Below are 14,291 nucleotides of genomic sequence, written 5' to 3' on the forward strand. Positions count from 1 at the left end.
CTGTCCCTCGCTCTCTCTCACCAGGGGCCGCTCTATCCCTCGCTCTCTCTCACCGCCGGCTCAACTTCCTTCCTTCCGGCGCCCAACGTGCGGGGCCCACTGAGAGGAAGATGTTCGAGGAGGGCGAGTGGGACGACGGGGGGGCTCCGGTGGTGACGTCACCCCGCCCCCCCAAGAGGAGGCCTCAGGTGAGTCGGGGGCCTGTCATGTCACCAAGACACGGCATAGGCCAACTGAGGCCTTCGCTTCAGGTGTTTTGGACTCCAACTCCCAGAATTCCTGGCCTCAGGCCCTTTCCTTTTCCCCCTCAGCCGCTTAAGCGGCTGAGGGGGAAAAGGAAAGGGCCTGAGGCCAGGAATTCTGGGAGTTGGAGTCCAAAACACCTGAAGCGAAGGCCTCAGTTGGCCCAGGCCTAGTCTAACTCCCACCATTCCCGGCCTCAGGCCCCTTCTTTCCCCCCCCCCCCCCTCGGGCCCGACCAAGAAGTCACGAAGTCAGGGTTGTTGTCTATTTTCCGAGCCGTGTTCCAGAAGCATTCTCTCCTGGCGTTTCGCCCGCATCTATGGCAGGCATCCTCAGAGGTTGTGAGGCAGGGGTCTTCAAACTTTTTAAGTGGAGGGCCGATTCACAGTCCCTCAGACTGTTGGGGGGGGGGGACCGGACTAGGATGAAATAGTCCAAAATTAGGATTGTTGTTGTTGTTGTGTGCCTTCAAGTCATTTCAGACTTAGGTCAACCCTAAGTCTAACGTTTAGGACAAAGGCCAGGTACATGACCTTGCAGGGCCTTAGTTTGGGGACCCCTTATCTAGACAATCTCATAAGACCATAGGTAAGGAAAGAGACCCTCAAAGGCCATCTAGATGGTTTCATAAGACCATAGATAAGGAAAGGGGCTTCCAAAGGCCATCTAGACAATCTCATAAAACCATAGGTAAGGAAAGAGACCCTCAAAGGCCATCTAGATGGTTTCATAAGACCATAGATAAGGAAAGGGGCTTCCAAAGGCCATCTAGACAATCTCATAAAACCATAGGTAAGGAAAGAGACCCTCAAAGGCCATCTAGATGGTTTCATAAGACCATAGATAAGGAAAGGGGCTTCCAAAGGCCATCTAGACAATCTCATAAAACCATAGGTAAGGAAAGGGACCCTCAAAGGCCATCTAGATGGTCTCATAAGACCATAGATAAGGAAAGGGGCTTCCAAAGGCCATCTAGACAATCTCATAAAACCATAGGTAAGGAAAGGGACCCTCAAAGGCCATCTAGATGGTCTCATAAGACCATAGGTAAGGAAAGTGCCCTCAACGGCCATCTAGACGGTCTCATAAGACCATAGGTAAGCCAAGAGACCTCCAAAGACCATCTAGATGGTTTCATAAGACCATAGATAAGGAAAGGGGCTTCCAAAGGCCATCTAGACAATCTCATAAAACCATAGGTAAGGAAAGAGACCCTCAAAGACCATCTAGATGGTTTCATAAGACCATAGATAAGGAAAGGGGCTTCCAAAGGCCATCTAGACAATCTCATAAAACCATAGGTAAGGAAAGGGACCCTCAAAGGCCATCTAGATGGTCTCATAAGACCATAGGTAAGGAAAGGGCCCTCAACGGCCATCTAGACGGTCTCATAAGACCATAGGTAAGCCAAGAGACCTCCAAAGACCATCTAGATGGTTTCATAAGACCATCAGTAAGGAAAGGGACCTTCAAAGTCCATCTAGAAGACCATAGATAAGGAAAGGGACCTCAAAGACCATCTAGATGTTTTCATAAAACCATAGGTAAGGAAAGAGACCCTCAAAGACCATCTAGATGGTTTCATAAGACCATAGATAAGGAAAGGGGCTTCCAAAGGCCATCTAGACAATCTCATAAAACCATAGGTAAGGAAAGAGACCCTCAAAGGCCATCTAGACCATCTTATAGGACCATAGGTAAGGAAAAGGACCTCCAAAAGCCATCTAGATGGCTTCATAAGGTTGTAGCTCAGCAAAGAGACCTTCAAAGACCATCAAGGCGATCTCATAAGGCTATAAGTAAGCAAAGAGACCTCCAAAGACCAGGTAGACTTAGGTCAACCCCAAGTCTAAAGTTTAAGACAGGGGCCAGGTAAATGACGCATCCGGCCCCCGGGCCTTAGTTTGGGGACCCCTGTTGTGAGGTATATGGAGAAACTAAGCAAAAAAGGTTTATATATATCTGTGGAAAGTCCAGGGTGGGAGAAAGAACTCTTTGTCAGTTGGAGGCCAGTGTGAATGTTGTAGTTAATCACCTCAAATTTCCCTAAATTTGGAACATAGCCACTAATGATAAGCTGACTTGCAATATTAAAATTAAAAAGGGAATTTATTTACAGTAGAGTCTCACTTATCCAAGCTAAACGGGCCGGCAGAAGCTTGGATAAGCGAATAACTTGGATAATAAGGAGGGATGAAGGAAAAGCCTATCAAACATCAAATTAGGTTATGATATTACAAATTAAGCACCAAAACTTCATGTTATTCAACAAATTTGACAGAAAAAGTAGTTCAATACTCAGTAATGTTATGTTGTAATTACTGTATTTACGAATTTAGCACCAAAATATCACGATATATTGAAAACATTGACTACAAAAATGGCTTGGATTATCCAGAGGCTAGGATAAGCGAGGCTTGGATAAGTGAGACTCTACTGTATTCTTATTATTACTATTATTATTGTTATTATTATTATTATTGTATGACACAGCAAACAAGATAGATATGCTGGATTTCGTATCACAGAATCATAAGTCGAACACTTCCCAAGTGTCTAGGACTGTGTGGTGTATTATTATTATTATTATTATTATTATTATTATTATTATTATTATTATTATTATTATTATATGACACGGCAAACAAGATAGATATGCTGGATTTCGTATCATAGAATGCGATTTCCTGCTTCTTGGCAGAATGGGGTTGGACTAGATGGCCCATGAGGTCTCTTCCAACTCTACTATTCTATGATTCTATGAATCACAAGTCAGACACTTCCCAAGTGTCTAGGACTGTGTGATGTATTATTATTATTAGTATTATTATTATTATTATTGTATGACACAGCGAACAAGATAGATATGCTGGATTTTGTATCGCAAAATCACAAGTCGAACACTTCCCAAGTGTCTAGGACTGTGTGATGTATTATTATTATTAGTATTATTATTATTATTATTATTGTATGACACAGCAAACAAGATAGATATGCTGGATTTTGTATCGCAAAATCACAAGTCGAACACTTCCCAAGTGTCTAGGACTGTGTGATGTATTATTATTATTAGTATTATTATTATTATTATTATATTATGACACAGCAAACAAGATATATATGCTGGATTTCGTGTCACAAAATCACAAGTCGAACACTTCCCAAGTGTTTAGGACTGTGTGATGTATTATTATTATTATTATTATTATTATTATTATTATTATTATTATTATTATTGTATGACACAGCAAACAAGATAGATATGCTGGATTTCGTTTCACAAAATCACAAGTCGAACACTTCCCAAGTGGCTAGGACTGTGTGAATTATTATTATTATTAATATACCCTTGTTTTATATTGTATTTTGTTTTTATCTTGTTATATTGTGAATTGTATGTATGTTGTTTTTATCTGATTATGCTGTCTGGGCTCTGCCCCATGTAAGCCGCCCCGAGTTCCCTTGGGGAGATGGTGGCAGAGAATAAATAAAGTTTTATTCTTCTTCTTCTTCTTCTTCTTCTTCTTATTATTATTATTATTATTCCTCCCTTCCTTCCCACAGGGCCCCGCAACCCCGAGTGGCTCCCAGCAGCGCCTGCGCCTCCTGGCCACGCTCCGCCGCCTGGAAGGCTTTGGGGACGGACAGAAGGCCCCATCTAACCCCCCATCCTCTGGGTCAGAAGAAGAGGAGGAAGCCAAGGCAGAAGGAGAGGAGGAGGAGAAGCCCCAGCGGAAGCGGAGGAAGAGGAAGCACAGGAAGACGCGGCAGCGGGAGAAGCAGCCCTGTCTCCCCTCAGGAGCCCAGAAGGAGAACCAGCAGCAGCAGGGTGACTGTGGTGAGTGGCAGGGCTGACAAACACTCCCTATATCAAGAACATAGCAGTGTAGACCAGGCATGGGCCTTTTCCCCAGGCTTAAGCGGCGGAGGGGGGAAAGGAAGGGGCCTGAGGCTGTTAGGAATGGTGGGAGTTGGAGTCCAAAACACCCCGAGGGCCGAAGTATGAGACACAGTATAACACAGCAAACGAGATATATATGCTGGATTCTGTATCACAAAATCACAAGTTGAACACTTCCCCAGCATTTAGGACTGTGTGATGTATTATTATTATTATTATTATTATTGACACAACGACATTGTATGACACAGCAAACAAGATAGACATGCTGGATTTCGTATCACAAAATCACAAGTCGAACACTTCCCAAGTGTCTAGGACTGTGTGATGTATTTTCGGATGATGCGTGCAGATCCCAGTAAGGTGGCCTTTTGCAGTTGGCAGATCGTAATTTTGTCAATGTCTATTGTTTCCAAATGCCGGCTGAGATCTTTTGGCACGGCACCCAGTGTGCCCATCACCACCGGGACCACCTGCACTGGTTTCTGCCAGAGTCTTTGAAGTTCAATCTTGAGGTCCTGATAGCGGCTGAGTTTTTCCTGTTGTTTTTCTTCAATGCGACTGTCACCTGAGATGGCAACATCAATGATCTAAACCTTGTTCTTTTCCACAACTGTGATATCTGGTGTGTTGTGTTCCAGAACTTTGTCAGTCTGGATTCGGAAGTCCCACAGTATCTTTGCGTGTTCATTTTCCACAACCTTTGCAGGTTTGTGATCCCACCAGTTCTTAACTGCAGGGAGGTGATACTTGAGGCATAGGTTCCAATGAATCATTTGGGCCACACAGTTGTGCCTCTGTTTGTAGTCTGTCTGTGCAATTTTCTTACAGCAGCTGAGGATATGATCAATGGTTTCATCGGTTTCCTTGCACAGTCTGCACTTTGGGTCATCAGCTGATTTTTCGATCTTGGCCTTGATTGCCTTTGTCCTGATGTCTTGCTCCTGGGCTGCAAGGATCAGGCCTTCTGTCTCCTTCTTCAGGGTCCCATTCGTGAGCCAGAGCCAGGTCTTCTCCTTATCAGCTTTTCCTTCAATTTTGTCAAGGAACTTTCCATGCAGTGTTTTGTTTTTTTATTATTTTTGTTTTATTATTATTATTATTATTATTATTATTATTATTATTATTATTATTATTATTATTATTAACAACATTGAGGCTGTGTGGCCATCGGTCAGGGGTGCTTTGCTTGTGCTTTTGGTGCACAAAGGTAGAAGGGGGTTGGACTAAATGGCCCTTCCAACCCTCTTTATTATTTTTATTATGTTTATGATGATGATTATTATTAACATTGAGGCTGTATTTGTTCCCATTTGTTTTGTTTTTTAACTTCAAAATAAGAGATGGGCAGTGTGCATAGGAATTTGTTTATAGGTTTTTTTCAACTATAGTCTGGCCCTCCAATAGTCTGAGGGACCGTGAACTGGACCCCTGTTTAAAAAGTTTGGGGACCCCTGCATATGAGTGTAGGAAGATGTCTTGGCAAGTTGCAAAAAAAAGGTAAACACTGACTTTTATTCTTGTGCGTAGTACATCTCTGATCAAATAAACAGAAGATAATTGTTCAATTTTGGCAGAAGAGTCCCTAAAGTGGACTCTCACAATGAATGAATAAGTAACTTCATTGCCATGCTGCTATTGCGCCACGAAATTAAATGCTTCCCCCAGCACACACCACAGAACAACACCCCCACCCCTCCACACTCCCGCCACCACCACAAAGCCCCCAATGTTACATCACTGCGAAACCATGCAATATAACCACAGCTCTAGGATAAAAGCTATCTCTCAGACTCGGTGGCTGTGAGTTTTCCAGGCTGTCTGGCCATGTCCCAGAAGCATTCTCTCCTGACGTTTTGCACACATCCTTGGAGGTTGTGAGGTCAGTTGGGAACTAGGCAAGTGAGGTTTATATATATCCCTGTGGAATGATGTCCAGGGTGGAAGAAAGAACTGCTCGACGCAAGTGTGAATGCTGCAGTTGGCCACCTTGATTAGCATTGAATAGCTTTGCAGATTAAAAGCCTGGCTGCTTTGGGTTTGGCCCCATGTTAGCTGCCCCAAGTCCCTTCGGGGAGATGGAGGCAGGATAGAAAAATAAAGTATTATTATTATTTTATTATGACACAGCAAACAAGATAGATATGCTGGATTTCGTTTCACAAAATCACAAGTCGAACACTTCCAAGTGTCTAGGACTGTGTGATGTATTTTCGGAGGATGCATGCAGATCCCAGTCGGGTGGCCTTTTGCAGTTGGCAGATCGTGATTTTGTCAATGTCTATTGTTTCCAAATGCCGACTGAGATCTTTTGGCACGGCACCCAGTGTGCCCATCACCACCAGGACCACCTGCACTGGTTTCTGCCAGAGTCTTTGCAGTTCAATCTTGAGGTCCTGATAGCGGCTGAGTTTTTCCTGTTGTTTTTCGTCAATGCGACTGTTACCTGGGATGGCAACATCAATGATCCAAATCTATTATTATTATTATTATTATTATTATTATTATTATTATTATTATTATTATTATTATTATTATCCTTCTTGCCTGGGGGAATTCTATGTTGGGAGGTGTTAGCTGGCCCTGACTGTGTCTTGTCTGGAATTCTCTCAATTTGTCCTTGTCACCCTGTACCGTCTTCCAGGTGGCAATAATTCTTCCAGGTGGCCTTCTCTGCTGTGGCCCCCCAATTGTGGAACTCACTGCCCGGTGAGATTAGGCAAGCCCCCACACTAGCAGCCTTTAAGAAAGACCTGAAAACATGGCTCTTCCGTTGTGCCTTTGGAGAGTAATCACTACATACATCCCTTTTGCTGCTCTCCTTCAATATTTGTCCTCCAGATCGCACCGCCACTTTATGTCCCTGTCCTCTGTGGTTTTTACTCCTACTTCCTTTCTCACCCCGAGTTTTAACCTAGTGTTCATGTGGCCCACCCTTGGTTTTATTGTTCTTTTGATCTTGTTTAATGTAGTGTATATTTTCTTTTATTGTTGTTTTATTGTTGTTTAATGTGCTATGATTTGGTCTATTATATTTTGTTATATTGTATTGTTCTGGGCATGGCCTCATGTAAGCCGCCCCGAGTCCCCATTGGGGAGATGGTGGCGGGGTATAAATAAAGTTTATTATTATTATTATTATTATTATTTAAAAATCCAATTTATGTCTGTGTGTCAAGCATCTTGAGGCAGAGAGGAGCCTCACAGTGCTCAAGCAAAAGGAGTAAGAAAGGCACACTAAGGACTTTTGGGGAGAAGGAAGTGACCTTTGCATGTGGGGCAGGAAAGCGATATAGTTCTAGGAAAGAGAGCCAAAGTAAGACAGCAGGCAGGCACGACAGGGCTCCCTCTGTCCCCAGTTTTGGTGCATCCAGCGCAGTGAGTGTGTTTCTTCCCAGGTGAGGCAGCGGCTTCGGAGTCCAGAACCGAGCCCTTCACCTGCAGCAAGAGCCCTGTCAGGAAGGAGGGGGCCGCCAAGGAGGAGAACAAGGTGCCCCGGCTGACCAGGAAGCAGTGGAGGAACCGCCAGAAGAGCCTGCGGCGGCGGCAGAAGCTCAAGGCCCTGGGGGAGGCCTCTGCTGCAGGGGGGGCCCCAGCGGACGTGGCCCGGCCCCCCGGCCCAGGAGAGCCCCCTTGCAGCCCGGGAAGGGGGGCAGACGAGGAGGAGGCCCTCCCGGAGGCCGAAGGGGGGCGGGGGGCGGCCCTGCGCCTGCGCATGGAGGAGCGCCTGGAGGCCGCCCGCTTCCGCTTCATCAACCAGCAGCTGTACAGCCGGCCCAGCCAGGAAGCCGGGCAGCTCTTCAAGGAGGACCCCCAGGCCTTCGCCGTCTACCACCGGGGCTTCGCCCGGCAGATGGACCGCTGGCCGGAAAAACCCGTCCAGCGCATCATACGATACCTGCGCCACAGGTGAGAACACCCTCCCTTTTCCCTGGGCTCCTCAGGGGCACCTGCTGGGCTGGCTTTGCCAATCTGCTCCTACTATCACACCTGGAAAGACCCTGGCTCTGGCTCTGGGTGACACCATTCAAGTTGCAGGAGAAGAAGTTTCACCTGAACATTAGGAAGAACTTCCTGAAAGTGAGAGCTGTTCAGCAGTGGGAGACTCTTAGAATCATAGAATAGTGAGCAAGCTTGTTGTCTTCTGCCCTGCAGACTAGGACACGGAACAATGGCTTCAAACTACAGGAAAGGAAGGAGATTCCACCTGAACATCAGGAAGAACTTCCTGACTGTGAGAAAGGCTGTTCGGCGGTGGAACTCTCTGCCGCAGAGTGTGGTGGAGGCTCCTTCTTTGGAGGCTTTGAAGCAGAGGCTGGATGGCCATCTGTCGGGGGGTGCTTTGAATGCGATTTCCTGCTTCTAGCAGGGGGTTGGAATGGATGGCCCATGAGGTCTCTTCCAACTCTACTATTCTATGATTCTAGAGTTGGAAGAGACCTCATGGGCCATCCAGTCCAACCTCCTGCCAAGAAGCAGGAAATCGCATTCAAAGCACCCCCGACAGATGGCCATCCAGCCTCTGCTTAAAAGCCTCCCTCTTCCTGGGAGCCCAGTGGTGTTTCCTTCCTTGTTTCCTTCCTTCTCTGGAGGTTTCCAGGCAGAGGCTGGGTAGGATGGCTGTGTCTCTGGAGGGTGCCTTTCTGCCTGGCGTGTCACATTAATAGGATGTACAGATTTGATAAATGTGGATTTAATATACTGTATATACTCGAGTATAAGCTGACCCGAATATAAGCTGAGGCACCTAATTTTACCACACAAAAACTGGGAAAACATTGACTACAGTATAAGCCGAAGGTGGTAAATTTCAGAAATAAAAATAGATACCAATAAAATTACATTAATTGAGGCATCAGTAGGTTAAATGTTTTTGAATATTTACATCAAGCTCTAATTTAAGATAAGACTGTCCAACTCTGATCCAATCATTATTCTCATCTTCAATGTCAATGTGATTATGTATCCTTTTAATAATAATAGAGTAAAATAATACATGTAATAATAATAATAATAACTACAGGAAAATAATACAAGTAATAATAAATAGAGTAAAATAATAAATGCAATAATAATAATATCAGAGTGAAATAATGTATTAATAATATTAAAATAGAGTAAAATAAATGTAATAGCAACAATATGAGAAAAATAATAAATGTAATAATATCATTATTAATAGAGAAAAATAATAAATGTACCATATATTCTCGAGTATAAGCTGACCCAAATATAAGCCAACCAGGACCCTCACCCGAGTATAAGCCAAGGGGGGCTTTTTCAGTCTTAAAAAAATGGGGTGAAAAACTAGGCTTATACTCGAGCATATACAGTATGTGGGTATGAATGAATTTTATGAAAGTTGTGTGGATAGGGCCTAATTTGGCTGAAGACACAATTCTAAGATTAAGGCCTGCAATGACTACCTGCTTGCTGAACTGTAAATAAAAGTTGCTGAGCTGTGATAAGAACTGGGACAGTGATATGAGAAATGTTTACATCTGTTTACATCTGTAAAAATTGGCTGACGTGATGAACTTTTGGAGAAAAACAATGTGTTTTCATTAATCAGAGGCAATGGCTCTTTTAAGTTAAGGAAATGTTTACAAGGTTCCTTCCATTAAGAAGGAAGTCAACACAAGGCTTGTGTTTGCTAACACCAAGAAGAGTCAACATCTGCCAGAAAACGGAGATGGAATCAACATGTTCCAGGATAGACGTCAGTCAGTAATTTACAACTTTGGGACAACATCAGTGAAATATTTCTATATATGGGACTGTATGACAATCCAGAAAGCGTGCCAGTGAGCTGTTCACTCGCCATGCTCTGTGGAGATGTTGTATGGAGTGTTGGATCTGCAATGGAACGGAGTCTGGACACTTTGGGTTCCTTTTCTCAAGGGAAGAAGAAGGAGTGCATTTTGGAGTCATGATAAGTGTTGCAAGGAGTTGAGTTTCTGCTGTAGGGAAGACACAGATCTGGTCCTTGGCATTGTTCTTAGGAAAAGAGAAGTTTGGGCAATTTGGAAGTTTTGGAAATCTGCGTTGGCAGGCTGCATGGAAAGCAGTCCGGCCTAAGCAGGAGCTTCTCCACGGAGGAAGAAAGGATATGGTAATATTTGGGAGAATGAGGATGAATGTACATGTGTGTGAATGTTGAGTAAAAATGTAATCCCACCCCTTTGTTAGTCAGTGTAATAGGCTGGTTGTGGAATCCAATGTAGTTGCATAGAATCTGCATGCCTAGATGTCCAACGTCGCTCTTTGTGTAGAAGTTCTGATATACCCTCTCACACTGGAAATTGCAATAAAACGAACTTGTGTTTTAAAAAAATACACATGACAGGCAGATGGGGAGTGGACTAGGCAGCCCTTGTGACCTCTTCCAGCTCTACTAGGATTTCATGACTAACCCCACCACTCTCCCCTCCCCCCAAACCCAGGCCAGCTTCACTGGTGGTGGCTGACTTTGGCTGTGGCGACTGCACTCTTGCGCGCAGTGTCCGCAACCAGGTGCATTGCTTCGACCTGGAGGCCCTGGATCCACGTGTCATCGTCTGTGACATGAGCCAGGTAAGGAGGGCAGGGCTGCGGCCCTGATGGCTGCGGCTGGGGCTCCTTCCGGAAAGCGGTTCTCCTGAGAGGCCCATTGGGCCCCATGGGTTGGTCACCCCCTGCCCTCACCTGCTTGTCTTGTAATCTTTTACCCCATTCAGGTCCCTCTAGAAGACGAGTCGGTGGACGTGGCCGTCTTCTGCTTGGCCCTCATGGGGACGAACGTGCGAGAGATCTTGGCGGAGGCCAGCCGGGTGCTGCGAGTCGGGTGAGTGTCCGCTCCAGGCCTCGCTCTCCCAAAACAATAACACTATGTAAAATGGCTGTTTTGTTCCTGTGGTAGAAGTGTCATTTCCTAATTGGTTCTATTATAAAAACGAGGAAATGTGTACAAGAACAGTGTACAAGGTATGAAATAAAAACTCACAACAACAATATAATTAAAAGCAATTGAAACAACAGAGTAAAAGCATCATAAAATGTCAGGGAATTGGCGACCCTGACTGATTGATGAGCAAGGTCTCACCTGTGTCCATCCGTCAGACCACTCTGCAAATGGTGAAAGTGGCACCAACCAAGAATGACAACTTTGCTGATTTATATCTGCTGAAGCCAGCGGCACTGAAGCTTTTATTTACATTATTTACAGTGCTAATTGACCAAAGCTGTCAGGACACATGTTGCGTCCACAAGATCAAACATTGAGTCCGTCTCTCAAAGTCATTTCTGTCTGCACTGAAGCACCTGTATCTTGTATCTTCCTGTCAAGTAGCACAAATTGAAGTCCTTGCCATTTGCCCTTCTAGCCATCAATCAGGACTCGCAGCAATTAACCTCTTGACTGCTGGAATGCTGGCCGGAATGAAACACACACAGTTCAACAGCAACAACAGATTAAACATTTCAGTTTGTTTCACAAAAACACTAACATAAAATACATCAATAAGCATCAAAAGATCGAAAAGTGGGATAAATAAAATTGCAAGGGGAAAGGGCAGGGCTTGTGCAAAACGCAGGGCAATATTGTTTTATTGTTATTGTTTGAATCTGGCATTGAATTATTGCCAGTTTGTAAGCCACCCTGAGTCCTGTACTGTATAAGTACAATAAATGAATAATGATAAATAAATTAAACCAGGCCTGGGTGGGCTGTTGGGAATGGTGGGAGTTGGAGTCCAAAGCATCTGGAGGAGGGCCCAGGTTTCCCACACTGACCCTCCTCATTTCCCTCTCTCCTCCCAGGGGGACGCTGCTGGTGGCGGAGGTGGCCAGCCGCTTCTCGGACGTGCGGGCCTTCATTGGGGCCGTGTCCACGCTGGGCTTCTCCCTCCACACCAAGGTAAGGCCCATTGACTGGAAAAGGACCCCGCAGCCTCCTTTCCTCATTCCCTGTCTCCAATGCCTTCCTCTCAATTTCTTTTTTTTAAAAAATATTTATTATATAAAATAAGTCAGTACAATTTCATTTTTTTTATTTATTTACAGTATTTATATTCCGCCCTTCTCACCTCGAAGGGGACTCAGGGCGGATTACAATGAACACATATATGGCAAACATTCAATGCCAACAGACAAACAACATACATTAGACAGACTCAGAGGCATTTTTAACATTTTTCCAGCTTCACGATTTTGGCCACAGGGGGAGCCGTTGCTTCACCGTCCAGTAGTGGCTGTACTTCCTCATTCCTTTCCTCGTGTTTTGCTGGCAGTTTTATGGTGTTGTAAATTAGCCTCCCGCATAAAGCGTCCCTAAATTTCCCTAATTGACAGGTGCAACTGTCTTTCAGGGCTGCATAGGTCAACAGCAAGCCAGGGCTATTAATGGTCGGAGGCTTAACCCGACCCGGGCTTCGAACTCATGACCTCTCGGTCAGTAGTGATTTATAACAGCTGGTTACTAGCCAGCTGCGCCACAGCCCGGCCCCTGTGATACATTTATAATACAGTCGGCATAGTGTTCCTTTTAATGTCTACTATCCATTCCACTCTTGTCTGTGTCAACTTGGGCCCTTCCTCCAGGTGTTTTGGACTGCAATTCCCACCATTCCTAACAGCCTGAGGCCCCTTCCTTTTCCCCCTCCGCTGCTTAAGCGGTACCCTCACTTAATTGACTTTGCAAACTTCATGTCTACTCAATGCTAAGCAAGGTTGCTAATTGCAACACTGACGCTTGCTTCTTTCTCCCACCCTGGATATTATTCCATAGGAATGAACAAATATATATACAGAGTCTCACTTATCCAAGCTAAACGGGCCAGCAGAACCTTGGATAAGCGAATATCTTGGATAATAAGGAGGGATTAAGGAAAAACCTATTAAATATCAAATTAGGTTATGATTTTACAAATTAAGTACCAAAATATCATGTTTTACAAGAATTTTGACAGAAAAAAATACAGTTCAATACGCAGTAACGTTACATTGTTATTACTGTATTTACGAATTTAGCACCAAAATATCACGATATATTGAAAACATTGACTACAAAATTATTTATTTATTTCTCACATTTATATCCTGCCCTTCTCACCCGAAGGGACTCAGGGCGGCTTACAACAGTGGCAATCATTAGATGCCCATACAAACCAGTATAAAACAGCAATAAACGTTAAAATGATTAAAATACATTATGAATTAAAAATATACATTTCAAACATAAAATCAGACCCGTTCTTCCTCATGCCTTGGATAATCCAGAACCTTGGATAATCGAGTCTTGGATAAGTGAGATTCTACTCTGTGTGTGTGTGTATAGACAGACAGATATATAGATATATCTTTGTGGAATAATGTTCAGGGTGGGAGACAGAAGGAACTCTTGTCTGTTGGAGGCTTGTGTGAATGTTGCAAATGGCCACCTTAACAGCCTTGCAGCTTCAGAGCCTGGCTGCTTCCAGCCTGGGGGAAATCCTTTATTGGGAGGTGTCGGCTGGCCCTGATTGGTTTCCCTGCCTGGGATTCCTCTGTTTTCTGAGTGGTGTTCCTTTATTTTATAACACCTCCCAACCAAGGATTGTCCCCACCAGGCAGGAAGCAGCCAGGCTTTGAAGCTGCAAGGCTATTCAACGTCAACCAAGTCGGCCAACTGCGACGTTCCCCCTTGCCTCTGGCAGACCAGAGTTCCTTTCCCAGCCCTTTATAATACAGTAGAGTCTCACTTATTGAACACTCGCTTATCCAAGCTTCTGGATTATCCAAGCCATTTTTTTAGTCAATGTTTTCAATATATCGTGATATTTGGGTGCTAAATTCGTAAATACAGGAATTATAACATAACATTACTGCATATTGAACTACTTTTTCTGTCAAATTTGTTGTATAACATCAGGGGTCCCCAAACATTTTAAACAGGGGGGCCATGTCACGATCCTTTGGACCGTTGGAGGGCCGGACTATAGTTGGCCACTGAGCAATAATAATAATAATTAATAATAATAAATAATAACAACAACAAAAGAGGGTTGGGAGAAACCCTTTGGGCCATTGAGTCCAATCCCCTTCTGCCTTTGTGCACTGAAAGCACAAGCAAAGCGCCCCTGACAGATGGCCACCCAGCCTCAATGTTAATAATAATAATAATAATAATAAT

General features: G+C 44.3%; 1 protein-coding gene across 1 annotated transcript in view; it reads left to right on the plus strand.

Moving 5' to 3' along the window:
• The first annotated feature begins 26 nt into the window (after nt 1-26).
• The window catches only part of rrp8 (ribosomal RNA processing 8), a 15,977-nt gene continuing 1,712 nt past the window's right edge, over nt 27-14,291 (plus strand). Inside the window, exons 1-6 of the mRNA XM_062974371.1 lie at nt 27-188; nt 3,808-4,081; nt 7,543-8,053; nt 10,588-10,717; nt 10,861-10,967; nt 11,942-12,038. Coding sequence (XP_062830441.1) covers nt 111-188; nt 3,808-4,081; nt 7,543-8,053; nt 10,588-10,717; nt 10,861-10,967; nt 11,942-12,038 — 1,197 coding nt within the window. The 5' untranslated portion in view covers nt 27-110. The remainder of the gene's footprint in view (nt 189-3,807; nt 4,082-7,542; nt 8,054-10,587; nt 10,718-10,860; nt 10,968-11,941; nt 12,039-14,291) is intronic.

The sequence above is a fragment of the Anolis carolinensis genome, chromosome 3 (assembly GCF_035594765.1).
Source record: "Anolis carolinensis isolate JA03-04 chromosome 3, rAnoCar3.1.pri, whole genome shotgun sequence".
Classification (NCBI taxonomy): domain Eukaryota; kingdom Metazoa; phylum Chordata; class Lepidosauria; order Squamata; family Dactyloidae; genus Anolis; species Anolis carolinensis.